This window comes from Heloderma suspectum, chromosome 15 (assembly GCF_057233095.1).
Source record: "Heloderma suspectum isolate Gila_16-S chromosome 15, 16-S_ref, whole genome shotgun sequence".
NCBI lineage: Eukaryota > Metazoa > Chordata > Lepidosauria > Squamata > Helodermatidae > Heloderma > Heloderma suspectum.
In genome coordinates this window covers 16,665,370-16,687,327 of record NC_139472.1, presented here as the reverse complement: position 1 = coordinate 16,687,327, position 21,958 = coordinate 16,665,370, and the positions used below count along the sequence as shown (strand labels likewise).

The window sequence follows — 21,958 nt, the reverse complement described above, 5'->3', positions numbered from 1 at the left end:
GGCGGCCATAGCCGCCATCGTTTGCGTCCCTGCAGTCAGCCGTGATAGGTTACGTAAATGTTTACGTAGCCTATCACGGCTGATTTAAAACAAAAAACAAAAACGCGCGTACGCAAATGGCAGCGGCCATGGCCGCCGCCATTTGCGTTCCTTATTTTGGCACGTCTTAGTCTATGTAAACATTTACGTAGACTAAGACGGTGAAAATAAGGGGAACGCAAATAGCATAGAATCTACTGGCCGCCATTTGCATATGCGTGTTTTTTTTAAGTCAGCCGTGATAGGCTACGTAAACATTTACGTAGCCTATCACGGTGTTTTTTTTTAAATCTAGCCATGATAGGCTATGTAAATCTTTACGTAGCCTATCACGTTTTGTTTTTTTAACTGGAAATGGCGGCGGCGGGAGCCGGTCGGAAGACCGTCCGCCGCCGCCGCCCCGCCGCCGCTGCCAGGAAGATCCGCCCAAGGTAAGTCCCATCCTGGGGGGGGGGCAGGGGGCGGGCCGTTCCACCACCGATTTCGGGGGGCCGAATGCGCTGGCATTCAGCCTCCCCGAGATCCGTGGCAGAACTTTCGTACATCCCTAGGTCTATGATGTTGCTGGTTCAGGACATGGAGGCAGGTGTGCTCTGTAACTGGATGGTGGTCTCCTTTAAAAATCATATGAAACGGATCCCTTTTCTTTATTTGATAGATCTTCATTTCACCCAGTCAGATCCCACAGCACACACTTTCTTCTCAGCTTCATTCTGCCAAGGGAGAGTAGGAAGGGTTAAGGCTTGCCCTGCCATGCCTGGCAGAGGCTGGGGCAGTGGCTCCTAGTGGCTAGGACTGGAGTGGAGAGAGAAAAGCCCTGGAGCTTCCCTCTCAGCTCCCGTCCCTTCCTGCTGTTGCTGCCGCTGCCCCCCCATCATTGCACATAATGGCAGCTTGTCAGGGCAGCGGGAGGCTGCTCAATTTCTGGTGGCTTGTGCACCCCAATGGATTGCCTTGCGCCACCCTGGGATGACTGCACCCCTCTTTGGAGACCACTGCTGTAGCCAAATAACTTTCAGACAGTCCTCTCCTCCACAGTAACGCCATCTCTCTCACAAGGAACAAACAGAGGCTGATTCACAGCAAAGCTCGCGCCCTCCTACTCCTTCCTCTCCTCTCCCCTTCCCCTGCCTCTCCCAGGATCTCTGTCAGATTGATACATTTGGCATCTCGGCATCCTCCCCCCTTCCCCCCCTCCTCCTCCTGCCCCTCCATATGATCTTTCAGAATTTGATAGCTTTTGGAGACAGCTTGTCAAGGCTTCCCAGAAGGCGTAAGAAGGGCTCCAAATATATGAGGTGGATGAGGCGCTTCGTGGAGGAGCTGCTTCACTACGTGGTGCCTCGGTGCCGGTCTGCTCCACTTTGTATCACACTGAGGCACCTCCGAATCACCCCGCTTTGCCTCGTTATTCAGGCTTCGTACCACAGTGGCCACAGCCCTATCTTTAAGTAGCAGGATCACCCTCTCCTTTGCTCAGAAGAATGCAATGCTTTCCGATCCAATTTCCCCTTGTCTCTTTCCTGCCCCCTTGTGGTTTAGTTAGTAAGAGGTTCACCAAAGGGTGCCGACATCTCTGGGATGTGGCTGTTTCCTGATTGCCTCCCTTTCCCGTGGGCTTTGTGTGAGTTTCCTTTCCCTTGGCATCTCCTTTCCCCCCCCCCTCTCCATCCCTCATAGAATCATAGAGACAGAAGGTACCTTACAGGTCATCTAGCCCGACCCCCTGCTCAACACAAGATCAGGATATAATTACAGTGTCCCTGGCAGACGGCTACCTAGTCTCTGCTTCAATGCCTTCAGAGCAGGAGAGCCCACCACCTCCTGAGGCAGACAGTTCCACTGCTGAACAGCTGGTACCATTAGGCATTCCCCCTAATGTGTTGATATCAGGGGGATATGCAAACCAAGTCCTATGAGGAATTGTTGAAAGGGCTGGGCATGTTTAGCCTGGAAAGGGGAAGATTAAGGGGGACGTGACAGTGGTCTTCAAATATCTGAAAGGCTGTCCTACAGAAGATGGAGCAGATATATTCTCTGTTGCTCCAGAGGGCAAGACCAGAACCAATGGGCAGAGATTCCAAGGAAGCAACCAAGATGATGAGGGGACTGGAAACAATGCCCTATGAGGAGAGACTGACAGTTTCATTGCTGAATAGCTGGTACCATTAGGCATCCCCCCTAATGTGTTGGTATCAGGTGGATAGGCTTAGAATAATAGAATCACAGAATAGTAGGGTTGGAAGGGGCCTATAACACCATGGAGTCCAACCCCCTGCTCAACACAGGAATCCAAGTCAAAGCATGCCTGACAGGTGGCTGTCCAGCAGACTTGTCTTGAATGCCTCCAGTGTGGCAGAGCCCACCGCCTCCCTAGGTCATGGGTTCCATTGTTGTATCGCTCCAACAGTCAGGATGTTTCTCCTGATGTTCAGCTGGAATCTGGCTTCCTGTCACTTGAGCCCATGATTCCATGTCCTGCACTCTGAGATGATCAAGAAGAGATCCTGGCCTTCCTCTCTGGGACAGCCTTTCAAGTCCTTGAAGAGCGCTATCCTATCTCCCCTCAGTCTTCTCTACTCAAGGCTAACATGCCCAGTTCTTTCAGTCTCCCATCCTCATAGGGCTTTGTTTCCAGTCCCCTGATCATCTTGGTTGCTTCCTTGGAATCTCCTCCCATTGCTTCTGGGCTTGCCCTCTGGAGCTACACAGAATATATCAGCTCCATCTTCTGTAGGACAGCCTTTCAGATATTTGAAGACCACTGTCACGTCCCCCTTAATCTTCCCCTTTCCACACTAAACATGCCCAGCCCTTTCAACCATTCCTCATTGGACTTGGTTTGCAGACCCATTGGCATTCTGGCTGCACCCCTCTGGACACCTCAGAGTTTGTCAGCGTTCTTCTTAAAATGCCGCACCTAGAACGGGCACAATCCTCCTAACCAGGACAGGATAGAGTGGAACGATTAGTTATGGGGATCTAGACACTATGCTTCAATTGCAAACAACATGTTGATCTTGTTAAGCAGCTACATCACACTGCTAGATCAGTGTTCAGTATGTGACCAACTAAGACAACCTAAATCCTTTTCACATGTATTGCTGCCAAACCAGTTCTCCCCATACTATATTCATGCCATTGTGTGTGGTGTGTTTGGTGCAGAGCTGTGCACAATACTCCTAAAACACACAGAATAGAGTAGAACAATTGATTATCAGGATCAAGACCCTATACTTCTATTATAAGCAACATGCTCATTATTTTTTAAGCAGCTACATCACTGTGCTGGATCACGTTCAGCTCCAGCAGGGCTCTTTTTAACACGCTTTACCCAAGGTCCTTCTTCCCTTCTTCCCCCTCCCCATCCACAAACCTTTATTGCAACTCCCAGCAGTGGGCATAGAAGAAAGGAGCTCGCCAGTAAGGAAAAGATTCTCAGCTGAATGCAAGAGGAATGTTCAGAGGGGAAAATACTTGTAAGAGGAAACTTCGGAAGGGAAAAAGAGTCGATTTATTTGAAAGGACAACTCTTTTAAAAACTTCTGTTTTATTTAGAACACACTTAAAACTGTTCAACAAGGGAGGAATCATAATCAGCAAATGATGGACAAATAACTTATAGGAAAGCCCCCCCCCCCCCATCAAAATTTATTTATTTATTTATTTGAAATATTTTTTATTAGTGCTGTGCCAAATCCTGTCTCCTGTTCTGGGGAACTTTTTCTCTCCCTGCGAAAGAGGCAGTGTTTTCTTCTGCCTCTTTCACAGCGAGGGGTGGAGGATTTTGGAGACTCCTCTCTCTGGGGAGGGGTACAGGGTTTCAACATACTTGTTTTAAGTGTGGGCAATTCTTGAGGGGTCTTCTTTCTATTTTTTTTTAAACATTCCCTGCACTTCCAGGATCCCAGGACTCTTCTCCAACTGGGAGTTCTTCCTGAATGCCTACTGGAGAGGGAGAGGTCACACGGTCTCCTGGGAGTTCAGGAAGACCTGCTGGGCTGGAGAAGGGTTCTTGGCTCTTTGGGATCCAAGAGCCAGGCTTCAGCCTGTTGGGTTTCATGACCTGGGGGAATCCCTTGTCAATCCCAGGGAGCTAGAAGAAGCTGCATGGGCCAGAAAAGGCAGGGGGAACTTCCAGAGCAGTAAGCAAGGATCAACAGAGGGGCTCAAGTCTGGAGCATACTGAAAGGCAATATAGGGTATTCACGGAGCCATTACAACCTTGGGGTTGGTATACTTATTTATTTCCCTCCCACTGGAGTTAGTGGGAGGGGAAATGAAACAAAAATCTGCCCCACCTCCTATCCTGGCTGAAGAAAACTAGAAGGGTGGTTGCTCCATCATATGATCTCCCCCTGCTGCCAGGCCATCGGGCCAGGATTGCTCTGTAAATAAATAATGTGGTTCTAAAGGGCTTTGGCCCTTCCCACACTGCACCAATTTTCTTTTCTTTAAAAAGCTATACACAGGAGTTATGTACAGATCCATCATGTAGTCTAACCACCCATGAGCAGTGTAAGAATAAACCATGAGCACTGACGTGTGTGCGTGCGTGCGTGTTGTGCGTGTGTGATGGCAGCCACCACCCAAACAAATAAATACAGTGGAGAATATTTGGAGAAATTCCTTTGAAGTTTGTTTTTGCCTCACAAGTTTTTGACAACCTTTGCAATGTCATGCACAAGCCGTTCTGATGATGGAAGTGACAGCATACCATAGTCAAAAAATATGCCCATTCCATGCATGCCATCCTCGACGTGGATCCACTTTACTGGAACACCATTGTCCTCCAGTCGTTTCTTATACAGCAGCCCATCATCTCTGAGCACGTCGAACTCACAGGTCAAAATGCACGTCTGTGGGAGCTTGCCGATGACGGCATCTTCAGCGAAAAGTGGTGAAAATGTTACGTCCAACATGTGCTTCATCTCTTCGTACACCTTCGGTTTGAATTTATATGAGCCCGGCTCTCGCGGTTTGTAGCCTCTGACTTTGAATTCCTCAGGAATGAGGTCTGCGTTCACCCACTTCTGGTACTTCAGCCTCACATCCTCAGGAACGTGGCAACCCTCCAAGATGTCTTTTCCAATGGAGGTCTTCTTGTTGAGGAAAAGGCAGCAGAAATAGGCAACCAATTCCCTCCACAAGAGTGGCGTTCTGACGTTCTGTTGATACGAAGGCAAATCAAAGTCCATTCCCTGCAGTCCTGGATAGATCAAAACCTGAGCTTGAATTTTGGGGAGATCTTTTCTGTCCACCAGCAACTGGCAAACCCGTGTTGCAAAATTTGCTCCACAGCTGTCCCCACTAAGGATAATACGGGAAGCATCCACATGATAATCTTCCGCGTGCTTCATAAGGTGGACTGTGGCCTTTAGACATTCAGCATACTGGTTTGGGTAGGGATGTTCTGGTCCAAGATGATATCTAAAGAGAACAGAGAAAGTTACTATAGCTCTTGATCAGATGTGACATGCTGAAGAATTTATTTTCTGTTTGTTTGTTTATTTTTATTTTTTTTTAAATACCCTTTATCTTAGACATTTTTTAAAAATTAAATAAACAAAAACACAAGAAGAGCCATGCTGGATCAGACCAATCTAGTCCAGCATTCTGTTCACACAGTGGCCAACCAGCTGGTGACCAGGAACCCACAAGCAGGGCATGACTGCAACAGGACCCTCCCACCCATGTTCCCCAGCAACTGGTGTACATGGGCTAACTGACAGTGGTACTGGAGGTAGCACCCAGCCATCAAGACTAGTAGCTGTTGACAGCCTTCTCCAGAAATTTGTTGAACCCCTTTTAAAAGCCATCTAAATTGGTGGCCATCACCACATCGTATTAAATTCCATAGTTTAACCATGCACCTTGGGAAGAAGTCCTTCCCTTTATCTGTCCTGAATAGAGACAATACAATCCCTCTTACGTGGGGGACAATTCAGAGTAACAGGGGGTTCAGTCCAGACTATCTTACATCTAACTAACTTACATGACAAACTTATATCTCATTGATTTCAGTGGGTTTAGTTTAAGTCTGGCGAAGTCTGACTGTATTGCAGAGTATATAAATTAACCCCCCAAAAAAGCATCACAAAAAGAAATCAGAATAATTAGGAAGAGCAAAAGATTTGCTGCCTTGGATATATGTATAAAGTATTCAGTAATGAATATGAGTAATGAATATGTGTGTCATCAACAGCTATGTCAGTGGGTTGGCCACTGTGTGAACAGAATAATGGACTAGATGAACCCTTGGTCTGATCCAGCAGGGCTCTTCTTATGTTCTTATGTTCTTAATAAAGTAGTATTCAAGAGAATCTGCGTGGCCTTTTGTATTCCTAGTTAGTATTTCCAGTTAGTTAGAACTTCAGCTCTTGTGGTATAGAAATTTAATCAATCAATCAATCAATCAATCACTCAATCACATTTAGACTTGGATACCATTTTATAGAAACTCATTAAACTGGAGGTTAGCTGTAGCCTTTAACTCATGTGAGATCGTATAAAAAATTAATATTTCCTAGCATAGTAAGAGGCTTTTTTTCAGTTGTTCATTTTACTGCAGTTTGGGACTTTGCTGCCGTGAAAAGTAGGACAAATAGCCCACTTCTTGGATGCATTGCTTCCATGTCCATAACATCTGTCAAGGTTGTTTTGGATTAAAGGGCAATAAATACCCTGTACGTTTATCATCATATGCAAGTGCTGCACATCTTTGGATGCTAGGACACCCCCACGAAGAGCCAAGCAAAGACCTTTTAATTCTCCCAGACCTTTAAAAAATATTTTAACTTGTCTTTGCTTTTTTTAAAAAAAATAACTTTGACGTGGCATTTTACAGTCATTTTCTCCATGTTTTTAGCTGCTTCTAGGGGTGTATGAAACCCCTCTTACCTGGCTCCACCGGGTTCCGCAGGTGGGGGGGAGGCGATCCGTTCCTCCCCCCAGAATCCTCGACGGGGGGGTTTCTGTTCCTCCCCCCCCCGGAATCCTGCCTGGCTGGCTCCACTCCGTGGCCAGGCCGTGGAGCCGCCGGCCGGGCCAACCCGCAGCGGGGCCTCCAGCCGCTGCCAGGCTGCTGCGGACGCAAATGGCGTCCTGTGTAGGGGATGCCATTTGCGTCCCTACGCCAGCCTGTGATAGGCTACGTAAATATTTACGTAGCCTATCATGGCTAAAGCAGGGACGCAAATGGCATCCCTACATTAGCTGTGATAGGCTACGTAAGTATTTACGTAGCCTATCACGGCTATTCCAAAGATGCGAATGGCGGCTGCAGACGCAGATGCCATTCGAGGAGCACCGGATTGGCCCACCAAGGTAGGCTCTGTTCTGGGCCCATTTCGTGGGGCGGGGGGGGCGGGGGGCTTCATTCCACTATGGATTTCGGGGGGCTGAATGCGCTGGCATTCGGCCTCACTGAGATCCGTGGCGGAATTCTCTGCCATGCCTAGCTCGGTTATTTATTTCTTTTAAATGTTGAATTGTGTTGCTGCTTAAAAACAGTATTTTAAGGAGCAATTCTATGCCCGCTAGACACTGTCTAGAGGGCCATAGGATATGCTTTTTTCTGGGAACTGACCTCAGAGCCCACACTCCGAGGTCAGTTCCCGGAAAACTGACCTCCCCCTATGTCCGTGCTGCCTCGGAGGCAGCGTGGAGAAGCCCCATCCTCCGCACTCAGAAGAGAAGTGTGGAGCGACTGAAAAGGGGTGGGGCTGGGGGTGTTCCAGGGCACAGAGAGCGGAGCTGCATGTACAACACATCCTATGTGTCATACACGCAGCCTCCTCCCCCGGTCAGCCCCCCATGGCTAGACAGCTGAAAACGGCTGTCTAGCGGAAAATAACAGGGCAGGAGAGGTGCAGAAGGAATGATCCCCCCCCATGCCTCTCCTGCCTCGACTGCCTATCTTGATAGGATTGAACCCTTAATGTGTTTTATTATGTGTATTTTACATTAGTTTAATTAATGTATTGATTGATGGATTGCTTATGTACTTTGGCCTGAGAGGTTTGTCTATAGAGTGACTCATAAATTCAATAAGGGTCCAATTGTATGCCTATTTATACATAACAAGATCTGAAAGCAACCAGTATTCCCCAGCCGGCCATACCGGCTGGGGCATGTTGGGAGTTGTAGGACTTCTTCAGTGTGTAAACATGCATATAGTTGCACCCTTCATGAAATGAAAAGTGAAATGAAGACCAGACTCACTACTGGATTTGGTTGTGGAAGCTAAAGCGATCCCTGCAAAGAGCAGTTGTTCTTTGATAAAGGAGTTTTGAGGATGTGGGGCATTGTGGTAGGGATGGCAGAGAATCCTGCCACGGATTTCAGTGAGGCCGAATGGATTGGCATTCGGCCCCCCAAAATCCATGGCGGAATGGCCTGCCACCCCCCCGCCACCCCGTGGATCCCCCCCGGGACGAGACTTACCTGGGGCGGATGTTCCGGATGGAGGCAGCTCCAGCGGTGGCTTCGGCAGTAGCGGCAGCGGCAGCTGGTCTTCCAACCGGCTGCCGCCGCTGCCGCCATTTGCAGTCTCATCTGTTTTTTTTTTTTACATAGACGTGATAGGCTATGTAAAGAGTTATGTAGCCTATCATGTCTGGGTTAAAAAAAAAATGCGTATGCAAATGGCGGCGGCTACGGTAAATATTTACGTAGACTATTACAGCGAAAATAAAGGGGAACACAAATAGCGTAGTGGGCGCTATTTGCTTTCCTTTTTGCTTCGCTGTTTTAGCCTACGTAAATATTTATGTAGGCTAAAACGGCGAATCAAAAAGGAATGCAAATAGCGCCCACTACGCTATTTGCATTCCCCTTTATTTTCGCCGTAATAGTCTACCCAGAATGTGGCAATGTTTCTCATTTTTTTTTCCCCTTTAAGCGACATTTACACAAATGGCGCAAGTTGGACAAATTGGAGGTGAGATTTGGGTAATTTGCACAAACTGCAGCTGTACTTTGTAGAAATTGTGGCCATAATATACATAGTTTACAGAAATGGCACCCACGGTTCGCACAAAACTGTGGACGCACATTGCACAAATTAAGCATGTCACAGCTACAATTTGTGCAAATTATGCAAATCATGGCTGCAATTTGTGTAAATGTCACTTTAAGAGGGGGGAAAAAACCCTGAATATCTGCAATCTGACCCAACTCAATCTGCATTGAGTTGGGATGGCTCCTGGGTAAGTGAGTCGCAGTCCAGGGAGAGGAGCTGAAAAAAGCTCAGCAAACTTTACTGCCTGATGGATTCCTCTGGCATCCTTAGATTAGAGCTATTTTGTAGTACCTTAGGCTAGGGTGACAGTGAGTCAATGGGTTGCCTGCAGGGGAGAGGAGGAAACTAAGTGGACTAGTCCCTTACCCACAACTGCCCCTTTGCTACCAGCTTGGTACTGCCCAAATTTAACAAAAATCTAACCATTTCAAAATTCCACAATCAATTTTCCAGACAATTCCATTTTAGCTACACGTAGGTGGTTCAAGGGCATTATTCATAATTTTGTGGCTCCCTTCCCATCTGCATTTTTTTTTGCCAATTCTCATTGAATCTGTTCATTTTAAAAGAGCTGTTGGAGGAGAGAAGACAAGTGGACTGTTGACTGGAGGTAGGGGTGATCACTCACCGTCGGTTCCATGACGGTGTGCGCGGGGGGGGGGGAGGCAATCTGTTCCTCCCCCCCAGAATCCGTCTAGGCCAGCTCCGCTCCGCCTCGATCCTGCAGAGTCAGCAAATATTTGCGTAGCCCATCACGTCGAAAAACAGGGACGCAAATGGCGTAGTGGATGTCATTTGCGGCCGTAAGGCTGGTAGATTACCCTAAATGCAGCCGTAAATGGCTGCATTTAAACTAATCTACCAACTTTACAGCCGCAAATGGCGCCCACTACACCATTTGCGTCTGGAGCCTGACTTACAGCAATACAGCACGGGACGCAGAGCAGATGGCCAGCTCCACAGGATCGAGGCAGTGATGGATCCAATCTGGATGGATTCCATGCAGAGGCGGAGGTGAGTGCTCTGTTCCGCCATGGGCCCCAATGGGACCGGATTCTTGGAATCCAGCCTCATTAGGGTCCATGGCAGATTTCTCCCCCATCCCAAACTGGATGAGAATAAAATTGATGGAGTTGTGGTTCGTTAGTAATATAAGTGGGACCAGTGCTTTGTTTCTAGAAGAGATTGGTGTGGGAGATATTTCATCTAGTGTAGGGATGTAGGGACTGTGTAAAATCCACTCCATCTGTGTTTCACGGGTTGTCAGGTAGGGATGGCGAAGAATTCCGCCACGGCATTCGACCTCCCAAAATCCATGGTGGAAAGGCCTGCCCCCCCCCCCGCAGATTACCCCTGGGACGAGGCTTACCTAAGGCGGATGTTCCGGATGGCGGCAGCTCCGGCAGTGGGTCCGGCGGCAGCGGCTGGTCTTTCGACCGGCTGCCGCAGCCGCCATTGTCATCCTGGTCTTTGCCGTGATAGGCTAAATAAGTATTTACGTAGCCTATCACGGCAAGCCAATAATAATAATAATAATAATAATAATGCGTATGCAAACGGCGGCGGCTCCAGTGGCCACCATATGTGTTCCCTATTTTTCACCGTTTTATCTTACATAAATATTTATGTAAGATAAAATGGTGAAAAAAGGGGAATGCAAATAGCATAGTGGCGCTATTTGTGTTCCTTTATTTTTCTCCATTCGAAATATTTACGTAGGCTAGAACGGTGAAAAATAAAGGAATGCAAATAGCGCCCACTACACTATTTGCATTCCCCTTTTTTTCACCATTTTATCTTACATAAATATTTATGTAAGATAAATCGACGAAAAATAGGGAACGCAAATGGCGGCCGCCATAGCCGCCGCCATTTGCGTACACTTTTTTTTCTTATTCTTCTGGAAGGAAGTTGCCCAGCGGCCGGATTTCCGGCTGCAGGCGGCCCCGGCCGGCGGCTCCGCAGAATCTCCACAGAGCAGAACTGGCTGGAGAAGGATTTTGCAGGGAGGTGCGGAGTGCCTCCCCCCCACCGCGAATCGCCTCATCGAAAACGTAAGTGACTTTCATACATCCCTATTGTCAGGTGCCTTTTGTTTAGGGATGTGCGAAAGTCACTTACCTTTTCACAGATCTTGTTTGTTGGGGGGGAGGAGCTCCATCCCTCCACCCGGAATCCTCAACGCGGGGGGGGGGCGATCCGGTCCTCCCCCCCGGAATCCTGGCCAGCCGGCTCTGCTCCACGGCGGCTCCGTGGAGCAGCTGGCCAGGCCAGGGCCATCCGCAGCTGGATTTCTGGCTGCGGACTGGCTGGTGGGGATGGATATGGCGGCTGCCATAGCGGCTGCCATTGGCGTCCAGCCAGGGAGCTGTGATAGGCTACGTAAGTCTTTACATAGCCTATCATGTCTGGGTAAAAAAAAAAAATGGCGTACGCAAATGGCAGCAGCTATGGCAGCCGCCATTTGCGTTCCTTATTTTTCACCGTTTTAGTCTATGTAAATATTTATGTAGACTATTACAGCGAAAAAAAAAGGGGAATGCAAATAGTGCAGTGGGCGTATAAGAATATATAAGAAATTTATGTGTGTAAATTTCGGGAAAGTAAAAAAAAAAATCATCCAAAAGTCCACAGACTCTGCGTGGCCTGAGGGGGTCACTCCTCAGCAGATTCCACAAGTTGGATTCTTAGAAATCTGAGCTCATTTTAGTCCCTCCGAAATTTCTCCAGCATCCCTAACCTAGTGCTGAGCCAAAACCTTTTTCACATTTTCCACATTCCAAACAATTGTCATTAAATCTGCTGGAAAAAGAAATTGCTTGCAGATAGAAAAAAACAAAAAGGTGAAATTTTTGTAGATGGAGTGCTGGGTTCTTCTGCTTAATTCAGTTACGAGGTGGCCAAGGCTCGTGTGTAGCCTGTCTTTCATTGTACAAGAATCTCTCCAGCAGTCTGTAATAGGGGTGTATGAAACCCACTTACCAGTCCGCTGAAGGGGTCAGCGGGGGGGGAGGTGATCCGTCCCTCCCCCAGAATCCTCCCCGGCCGGCTCCGCTCCATGGTGAGTCCACAGAGCCGCCAGCCCGGCCAGTCCACAGCTGGACTTCCATCTGCTGCCATGCAAATGCCATCCGGCGTAGCGGATGCCATTGCGTCCCTACCCTTGGCCATGATAGGCTACGTAAAAATTTACATAGCCTATCAAAGCCAGGGGCAGGGACGCAAATGGTGCCCGCTACACCAGACACCATTTGCATCCTCAGCCTGGCAGTAGGGATGGCGGAGAATTTCTCCCCGAAACTTTGGGGGGCCAAGCGCCAACGTGTTTGGCCCCCCGAACAAGTTTCGGGGAGAAATCCTCCGCCCCCCCCGCCCCCCGCCCCCCCCGGGACGGGACTTACCTTCCCTGAATGTCCCTCCTGGCGGTGGGTCCGGCTGGCGGTTCGTCCGGTGTTCGAGCGGGGCGGGAGCGGCAGCCGGTCTTTCAACCGGCTGCCGCCCCCGCCATTGCAATGAAAGAAAAAAAAAAACCCCGTCCCCTGATAGGCTACGTGACGATTCACGTAGCCTATCACGGCAAGATTTGCAAAGTCAGCCGTGATAGGCTACGTGAATCGTCACGTAGCCTATCACGGGTGACTTTAAAAAAAAAAAAAAGTGTGTACGGATAATGGCGGCCCCCATAGGGAGCCGCCATTCGCGTTCCTTATTTGGTCGCTGTAGTCTACGTCAATGTTTACATAGACTACGGCGAAAATAAGGGCAACGCTATTTGTGTTGCCCTTATTTTCGCCGTAGTCTACGTAAACATTGACGTAGACTACAGCAACTAAATAAGGAACGCGAATGGCGGCTCCCTATGGGGGCCGCCATTCGCGTACGCGCTTTTTTTTTTTTTAAAGTCACCCGTGATAGGCTACGTGACGATTCACGTAGCCTATCACGGCTGACTTTCCAGATCTAGCCGTGATAGGCTACGTGAATCGTCACGTAGCCTATCAGGGGACTTTTTTTTTTTTTACTTCCGTGTTCGTGGCCGGGCGAGGCAGGAAGCCCCCTCCCTGGCCTGAATTTCGGCCGGGCGAGGCGGGAAGCCTCCCCCCCGGCCTGAATTTCAGCCGGGCGAGGCGGGAAGCCTCCCCCCCCCGGCCTGAACTTCGCGGGGGGAGCAGCGAAGCGCTCCCCCCCACCGCGAAAAAGCTGCGAGAAAAGGTAAGTGACTTTCGTTCACCCCTACCTGGCAGCGGATGGCTGTGGAACGAAGATGACGGACCCAGACTGGCCAGCGCCAGGTAGGGTCTGTCCCGACTGGGCTTCACGGGGTGGCGGGGGGGAGCAGTCCATTCCGCCACGGACTCCGGGGGGTTGGATTCTAAAGAATCTGGCCTCACTGGAATCCATGGCGGATTTCTCCACCATCCCTAGTCTGTAACCTCCCTGACTTCTGATATTTCAGTTAAAGACAAGGGGAAGATGTCATTAGGGATGGGTGAACTCACGTGCTGCTCACCAGAGCCGGCCAGTCACCTGCCCCTATTCGGCACACTGCATGAGTTGCTGGGTGGTCTGTGGGTGCCTGGCAAATCGTGCATGGTGTCCCGACAACCTGCGAGCCGCCATTTTGTATAAAAATGGTGGCTCCGCTATTTACATAAGTTGCCATCTGCATAAAATGGTGACTGAGATGAGAATAGCCCCATTTATGCAAAATTAAAGGCGTAAATGGTCCAATCCCTGAATAGGGCAAGCATGGGGATCTGTGGACTGGTGTCTGGGGGGGGGGCAGCAAGAAATGATTGAGACTCAAGACACAAGCAGATTTTTGCAACATCCTTCATTGTCATGAAGCAACTCCTCCCATGGGGCTTTTTCAGATCAGGACATGCAGAAGCCGGTGAAGCCACGGAGCATTGGAGAGATTGAAGGATAACATAAAACAAAATGACACCCACAGCTACTTTGCAATGAAAAGAGAAGCTCAAAAGTGCCACCACAAGAAGTTCAAAAGAAATTCTAAAGAGCACTGAGAAAGTGGGAGAAACACAGAAGCACCTTTGGCAGGGGAAGAAAACTTCCAGGAAAGCGGTGGATAGGTAGAGATGTACGAAAGGCACTTACCTTTCGTGGATTATGTTTATGGTTGGGGGGGAGGCGTTCCATCCCCCCCCCCCCCCGGAATCCTGGCCGGCCGGCTGTGCTCTGCAGAGATTCTGCAGAGCTGCAGGCCGGCTCCGCCAGCGGCCGGACATCCGGCCGCTGGCTAGCAGGGACACAAATGGCGGCAGCCATAGCCGCCGCCGTTTGTGTCCCTGCAGTCAGCCGTGATAGGCTACGTAAATGTTTACGTAACGTATCATGGCTGACTTAAAAACAAACAAACGTGCGTACGCAAATGGCAGCGGCCATGGCCGCTGCCATTTGCATTCCTTATTTTGGCACGTCTTAGTCTATGTAAACATTTACGTAGACTAAGACGGCGAAAATAACGGGAACGCAAATAGCGTAGTGGACGCTACGCTATTTGTGTTGCCCTTATTTTCGCCGTCTTAGTCTACGTAAATGTTTACATAGACTAAGACGTGCTGAAATAAGGAACGCAAAATAAGGAACGGCATTTGCGTATGCGTGGTTTTTTTGTTTTTTGTTTTAAGTCAGACATGATAGGCTACGTAAACATTTACGTAGCCTATCACAGTTTTTTTAAAAAAACCTAGCCGTGATAGGCTACGTAAATCTTTACGTAGCCTATCACGTTGTTGTTGTTTTTTAACTGGAAATGGCGGCGGCGGCCAGTCAGAAGACTGGCCGCTGGAGCCACTACTGCCAAACCGCCGCCGGAGCCACCGCCGGAGCCACCGCTGCCAGGAAGATCCGCCCAAGGTAAGTCTCGTCCCGGGGGGGGGGCAGGCCATTCTGCCACCAATTTCGGGGATCCAAATGCACTGGCATTCGGCCTCCCCGAGATCCGTGGCGGAATTTTCGTACATCCCTATGGATAGGTTTCTGCCCAGCCTTCTTGGGGGCAATAGCAGTGTGGAGATGGCACTTACCCAACAGCTACGACCACAGCATCGCCTTCTTTGGCAATATACTGCAGAATTCTTTCATAGACATCTGAAAGTGAGCATTTTTCAAGTTAGGATGCATGAAAAATTGAACAAGCAAAGAAACCATTTCCTGGTTCTGGGGTTGGTCTGTTTACAGCCCGTAGCAAGTTGTGAAGCACAACTGACATGGCACTGTGGATATACTCATAGATATTGCATCCATGAGTGTGCTGTCTCCAGCTTTTCTCCCATTCCAAGAATTCCTGTCATTACTTTGCCAAAGTCCCACCACTTCTCTCCTCCTATAACTATTGGAGTCGTTTGAATTGTTTCAGACTCCAAGATGATGCTATATTCAAATTCCAATTTGATTATTTGAGTGCTGTCCCTTATGCAGTCAAAATAGAAAAAGCTATGCATTGGGGGGGGGGATATTAGCAGACTCCAGGCAGCCCTGTGGTTTTCAAAAGTACAAAAGAAGTGTGGGGGGGGAGATGCCAAAACAGCCCAAGGAAGATAGTGTCCATGGAATGCTGAGGGGATGATTAAAACAGCATGGGAGGTGGAATGGAATGGAGCAGATAGGAATGAAGGATGGAAGAAAGTATACATAAATATAAAAAAAGTATAGAGACAACCATCCCATTATCAGACTAGGTCATTTCCTGTTTCACAGAAACTTTTTTAAAATGTCCCAAGTGACAGAAGGGAGAGTCCATATAAATCAATAGGGGGATCCAAGATTTTAATACAGCTGGGATTGGGCACCAATGTTTCTACCCCCAAAACCCATCTAACCCACCCAGCCCAATGGCTGGGCATACTTAGTGGATGTGGAATTCTGACTGCCATTTCGGGGGGCTGGGTATAGAAAGCAAAGGAGAGGACGGGGAAATGGTCTCGTGTTCTCTTGGCCCCCACTTTCCTCATGCACACAGACAAGAAGAGAGACTTCAGTCTCACGCCATTAAGTCACTATCAACAGGTTCATTACAGATGAAAATCCCCGAAGATTCTCAGGCTACAAAGGAATAATGGCAGGGGATCCAAATGGGAGCTACGATGTTGCCAGCAGTTTTAACAGGGACTTGATGGCTAGAATAACATAGGGAGGGAACCACCTCCCTTTCAGTGATGCTCCCCTACATTGACCCTCATGCATCGCCAACAGGGTCGACCATCTGAGCTCTGCCTCTAGCTTTTCTTGCTTAGCTCTGTGCCGCAGTCTAGCATCCCTCAGGTCATGCCCCGAGCTCTCCTCCTCCTCCTGGATTCTCACAGAGGAGGTGGGGGAGGCTTCAGGCCCAGCCATCTGGGTGCTAGCCTCCTGAGAAGCATGCCTATCCATATCTGAACTGGCTGGGAAGATGCCTCCCCCGGTCCTGGCTGTTCGCCTTCTGAGTCTGAACTGCTAACTATCTCCATATGCTCAGAATCAATCCTGACAAATGGGATGGAGGGGCTGGAACCCTGAACGGAAGGACTTTGTTGCATGGTGCATGGTTATTGCCTCATGTTCAAAGCCCAGGTGTGAGCACTAGTGCTTGTATCACCAAACGTGCACCACCGATGCACAAGAGGGAGGCATCAGCAGGCTTCGGGGAACTTCTACAAGGGGTGTCGAGGTCACAAGTCCTTGCAGAGGACAAACTGAGACAACAATAGAGTTGTGGGGAAGGTGGGGAGAATAGTTTGACCCTGCTGAAAATGCTACCCAAATGCATGAAGCGCCCTAGTACTGAACCACACGGTTCTGAGTGGACGTAACGTTAGGAAGCTTGCTTATGGTAGCTTGGACCCAGATTTATTGATGAAATCAATAGGTCTACTCAGTCTTGATATAGCCCAAGGTTGAATTTTATACAGAAAATAATAACTATAGGGCCTACAACTTGTCTGCACAGGCTTCAAAATGACCAAAGTTATCTCATTATTGTATCATTCATCAGAGGTATGTTTGGTGGGCATCTTCAAGGACACACACACTGAGATGGAGACAGAGAGAGAGACAGAGAGGCCGAGAGTGATGGAATTCTTCTCAGCTTTAATTCACAGGAGAGAAGGAACACAAATGGCAGTTGCTTCTATGTAAGTGTGCAGTTCTCTATATTTGAGATAAAAGTGATAATGAACATTGTCAGTGGCATACTGGCATTTCATGTATTTTCCAGTGCAGAGCCAAAATGGGAAGACGTGAATTTTGAAGCATTTTCCTGAGACATGCATGCCCTCCCCCATTTCTAACCATTTTTGCACCCTCCTGCAAATAGGGATGTACAGATTTTCTAAAATCCATTCCACTTGCATTTCATGGATTATCAGATGCCTTTTGTTCCATCATCCACTAGTTAATAGACAACTTTGCATTAGCAAAAATGCGCACCCCCCCCACCAAAAATGAATAATATCCCCCCTCCATGAACAAATTCCCTCAACGTGTGTATTTTAATGCTTTAGCATAAAGGGGAAATGCACATTTTTTCTTTGTTTTTTGGTGGGGGGGACATTTTTCTATGATTAAATTTGCATGAAATTTTGGAAAGTTTTTTTTTAAAAAGGTCTGCAAGTCCATGGAATCCGTGTGAATCAGGAACAGCCATTCTGCTGCAGAATTGGTGTGCTGTATTCATAGAAATCCAAACTCATTTGATTCCGTAGCTGCAAATAGATGAAGAACTGTTTGCAGTGGTGTGGGTGCTGGTGAGAATATACCTCCTTCCCTGATCTTGTTGTGCATTGGTGTCTCATTGGAGTAATATGGGGTGGGGATATGTATTTTTGATGTATATGTATAGGCATTCCATAGAAATAATAATAGAATGGATAACATTTGTATCCAGAATGCACACTCAAATCCAGATGTCACCTTTCTTTGGGCTATTATTTTCAAATGGATGGATATCCAAATGCACATCTCCCAGGAACATTTTGCCCAAACTAGTTATGTGTAAGTACTAGGTGAAACAAAGCCTTGCCACATGCAGTGCTGGTGGGCGACATAACCAAATTAAGGAAGGAGAAGGGGAAGGGGAAGGGGAAGGGGAAGGGGAAGGGGAAGGGGAAGGGGAAGGGGAAGGGGAAGAGGAAGAGGAAGAGGAAGAGGAAGAAGAAGAGCTTCAAAATATCAGTGGAAAATGAATCTTTAATCATTCCTGTGCAACAACAAAATGCCTAACACATTTCACTTCATGACAACCTTCTTCAGGGCCCTAAGAATAAAGTTCTCCTATTAGGGCAATAACTCTCTGAAGACAACAAAACCACCAGCACAGTGTAGCAAAAATGGGATATTGAACAATGTGGACACATTCCTTCTTCCCTCCCTATCAGAATGAGGGTGACAGAATGATTTTGTTTGACCTCAAAAAAAAAGAAGCTCTGATCCCTGATTGGTTGGGATCATTCAGCGAAATAGAATACAGAAGCCCTAACAATTTAGGCAAAGCAGCATAACCAGGCTGTGAATGAAGACAAAAGCCTGTGAACCTGGAAGGTGGATAGAAGCTTCCCAATCCCCATGGTAGCCTACTTTTTTCAATGAAAAACTGAACTTCACCCAAAAATTAAAAATAAAAAATCAGTGAAGAGGGCGTTCCCAATTTTTACTTAATTAAATAAGAACACCCTACCTAAGTGTTTGTTCAGTCGCCACTTAAAACACGGAGTTTATACTTACCAATGGATCCGTAAATACCAGCCCCTCCATGGAAGTAAACGACAGCTTTCTGTTTTGCGATGGTAGGTTTTTTAGTCTGGTATACCCGCACTGGCACCTCATCAAAGTTCTGGTCCTGAATGAGAAGTGAGGAATCCCTGCAGGCTGGTAATCCTTGTGCTGCAAATCGTAAAAAATGTATGCGATTGTACAGTCCCAGTTTCTCTAAAATTACTCCCTGTTTGCAACGACAACAATAAAAAGAGAGAAAAAGGGGAGGGGAGAGAGAGGGAGAAGTATGAGAAATTAGTTTGAGGTGGTCATTAAACATGAAAGGCAGCCCACCAGATATATATGGTGACCCTAACCCTAACCACTGGCTCAAGAACCCTCCCGCTTTTGCAGCCAGCCTGAAATGACAAAAAATAGGGGACTCTTCAAGCACATGGAAAATCAGAACCTATGGGTCAATCACTACAAGTGGGTCACATCTTTTGCAGCACTAGAGCAGGTCCAGTCACCTATACTGTTACATTGATTTTGTTTTTAGCTGTACTGTTTTTTTGCAGCCCAAGACAATCAAGGGCAGGCGCAGGTAGGGATGTACGGACTGCGTAAAATCTGCTCCATCTGTGTTTCGCAGATTGTCAGGTGCCTTTTGTTCCATTGTCCGCTCAGAGACAGATGCAAATATTTCTTAGGGGATGGGGTCATTTGGAAAAATACTCAAATAATTCCCTAAGTGTTTATGCAAGTGTTTACATAATTGACCATAAAAAGGTAAAGGTGAAGGTGTCCCCAACCAGTCGTGTCTGACTCTAGGGTGTGGTGCTCATCTCCATTTCTAAGCCCAAGAGCCAGCGCTGTCCAAGGACGCTTCCGTGGTCATGTGGCCAGCATGACTGAACACTGAAGTGCACGGAACGCTGTTACCTTTCCTGCCGAAGCAGTGCCTATTTATCTACCTGCAATTTCTTGCTTTCGAACTGCTAGGTTGGCAGAAGCTGGGACTAGGGATGGACAAAAATCCCTTACCTGGTCCTGCAGCTTGCTTTGCGGTGGGGGGGAGGCGCTTCGGTTCTCCCCCCAAAATTCTTGGTGGGGGGGAGGCAACCTGCTCCTCCCGGCTGAAATTCAGGCCGGGGGGGAGGCGCCCCATCCCTCGCAGCCAAAATTCTGGCCGGGGGGGAGCGCCCCGTCTCCCCGGCCGCGAAATAAAAAAGTAATGGAAAAAAAAATTTTCAAAGTCAGATTTTCAAAGTCAGCCGTGATAGGCTACGTAAATCGTTACGTAGCCTATCACGTGTTTTTTTTTTTTTACAAAAACTTTACGGGGAAATGGCGGCGGTGGCAGCCGGTCAGAAGACCGGCTGCCGCCCCCGCCGCAACGCCGCCGCAATGCCGCCGGGACATGCCGCCGAGAGGGACATTCGACAGAGGTAAGCCCCATCCCGGAGGGGGGGCGGGGGAGGGGCAGAGAATTTCACCACCAATTTCAGGGGGCCGAATGCGTTGGCATTCGGCCTCCCGGAGATTCGTGGAGAAATTCTCCGCCATCCCTAGCTGGGAGTGAAGACGAGAGCTCACTCCATCACGCAGCACTCGGGACTTGATCTGCTATCCTGCCGACCTTCCGGTCTGCAGTTCAGCGTCTTAACCACTAAGCCACCGCGGCCCCTTAATTGACTATAGTACTTCACATTTAGCATATTCTCCCCCATTCCATTCAACACTTTCTCAGAAGAAACATATATATTTTCCTACGAATTTGTATGTGTAAATTTTGGGAAAGTAAAAAAAAAAAAAATCATCTGAAAGCCCATGGATTCCTTGCGGCCTGAGGGGGGCACTCCGCAGCAGATTGTGCAGGTGAGGTTCTTGGAAATCCGAGCTCATTTTAGTCCATCTTGAATTTCCACAGCATCCCTAGGTGTGGCTGAGCCTGCTGAAAGTGATAAGGTTCCCTGAAGCAGGAATTCCTGGCTGCAGCAATGCCACGGCTATGCACTAATTACCTAATCATCAGTAGAGCCACATAGCAATTACGTAGTTCTTATTGCTAAAGCAGCCTTAGGAAGGGAAGGTACTTTCTTGCCTATTCTCCCCTGTCACATCCTTTGCGTTCACAATTTGGTTATGTGCAACCTTAATCCACATAAACAGGTCACAACTAGGGTTGTGAGATAAATGCAATCCCCCATTTTTTATTTTTTATTTTTAAAAAAACTGATTTACCCAATTCCCACTCCCAGACCTGAACACTGACTGAAATACAATTTGCAGTAAATAATAAAAAAAAATCCAAGTATTTCTGAGTTTGCAATGTGTTCCATCACCCCCAAACACATTCAATAATGTCTGCACATTTGAAAAATGTGCAAATAAAAATATATACAGTTCCAAAGGGTGTACAAAATTCTACTATCCCACCCAAGCATCACATTTCCTGGGAAAAACTTCCTGATTTTATCAGCAGCTTAAATTGGTACACGGACAACCGCTCTCTAAACTACGAGGAAGTTTGATATATGTCAGTCTCATCACTCTCCCTCTGACCCTGCCCCCTGTGACTTTTTTTATCAACTGTTCATGTAGTCCTAGGGATTTTTTTTCTTATTTCCTTACCTGTCTGTCTTCTCTTTATACCATTCTTTAGGTATCTTATAGTAATTAAGTTAAATTTTAGTCTTTTGGGTAATAGTCAAATGCATTATTTAGGGCACAATCCCATGCATGTTTAGACAGAAAAAAGTCCTACAACTCCCGGCATTCCCCATCCAACCATGTTGGCTGAGGCATGCTGGGTGTTGCAGGACTTTTCTCTGTCTAAACATGCATAGAATTGCAGCCTTAAAGATTCTTGTCCATTTATTTATTTGTTCGTTTGTTTGTCAAATTTGTTTATTTGACATCAGATCATAAGAAAAGTCTATGCTGGATCAGGCCAACCTGATGCCTCTGGGAAGAGAGATGTATGAAAGTGACTTACCTTTTCTCAGATTTTGTTCGTGGGGGGAGGCTCTCCGTTCCTCCCCCTGGAAACCTCGACGTGGGGGGGAGGTGATCTGGTCCTCCCACTCAGAATCCTCGACAGCCGGCTCTGCTCCGCAGCGGCTCCGCGGAGCAGCCGGCCAGGCCAGGGCCGTCTGCAGCCGGATTTCCGGCTGCGGACTGGCTGGTGCAGATGCAAATGGC

At 47.9% G+C, this 21,958-nt stretch overlaps 1 protein-coding gene across 1 annotated transcript in view; it reads right to left on the bottom strand.

Moving 5' to 3' along the window:
• Positions 1-4,688: 4,688 nt before the first annotated feature.
• The window catches only part of LOC146335411 (arylacetamide deacetylase-like 4), a 34,196-nt gene continuing 16,926 nt past the window's right edge, over positions 4,689-21,958 (bottom strand). The window contains exons 2-4 of the mRNA XM_084822248.1: positions 18,785-19,001; positions 15,112-15,175; positions 4,689-5,469 (exon numbers count right to left, since the gene is read on the bottom strand). Of these exons, the coding sequence (XP_084678374.1) occupies positions 4,689-5,469; positions 15,112-15,175; positions 18,785-19,001 (1,062 nt within the window). The remainder of the gene's footprint in view (positions 5,470-15,111; positions 15,176-18,784; positions 19,002-21,958) is intronic.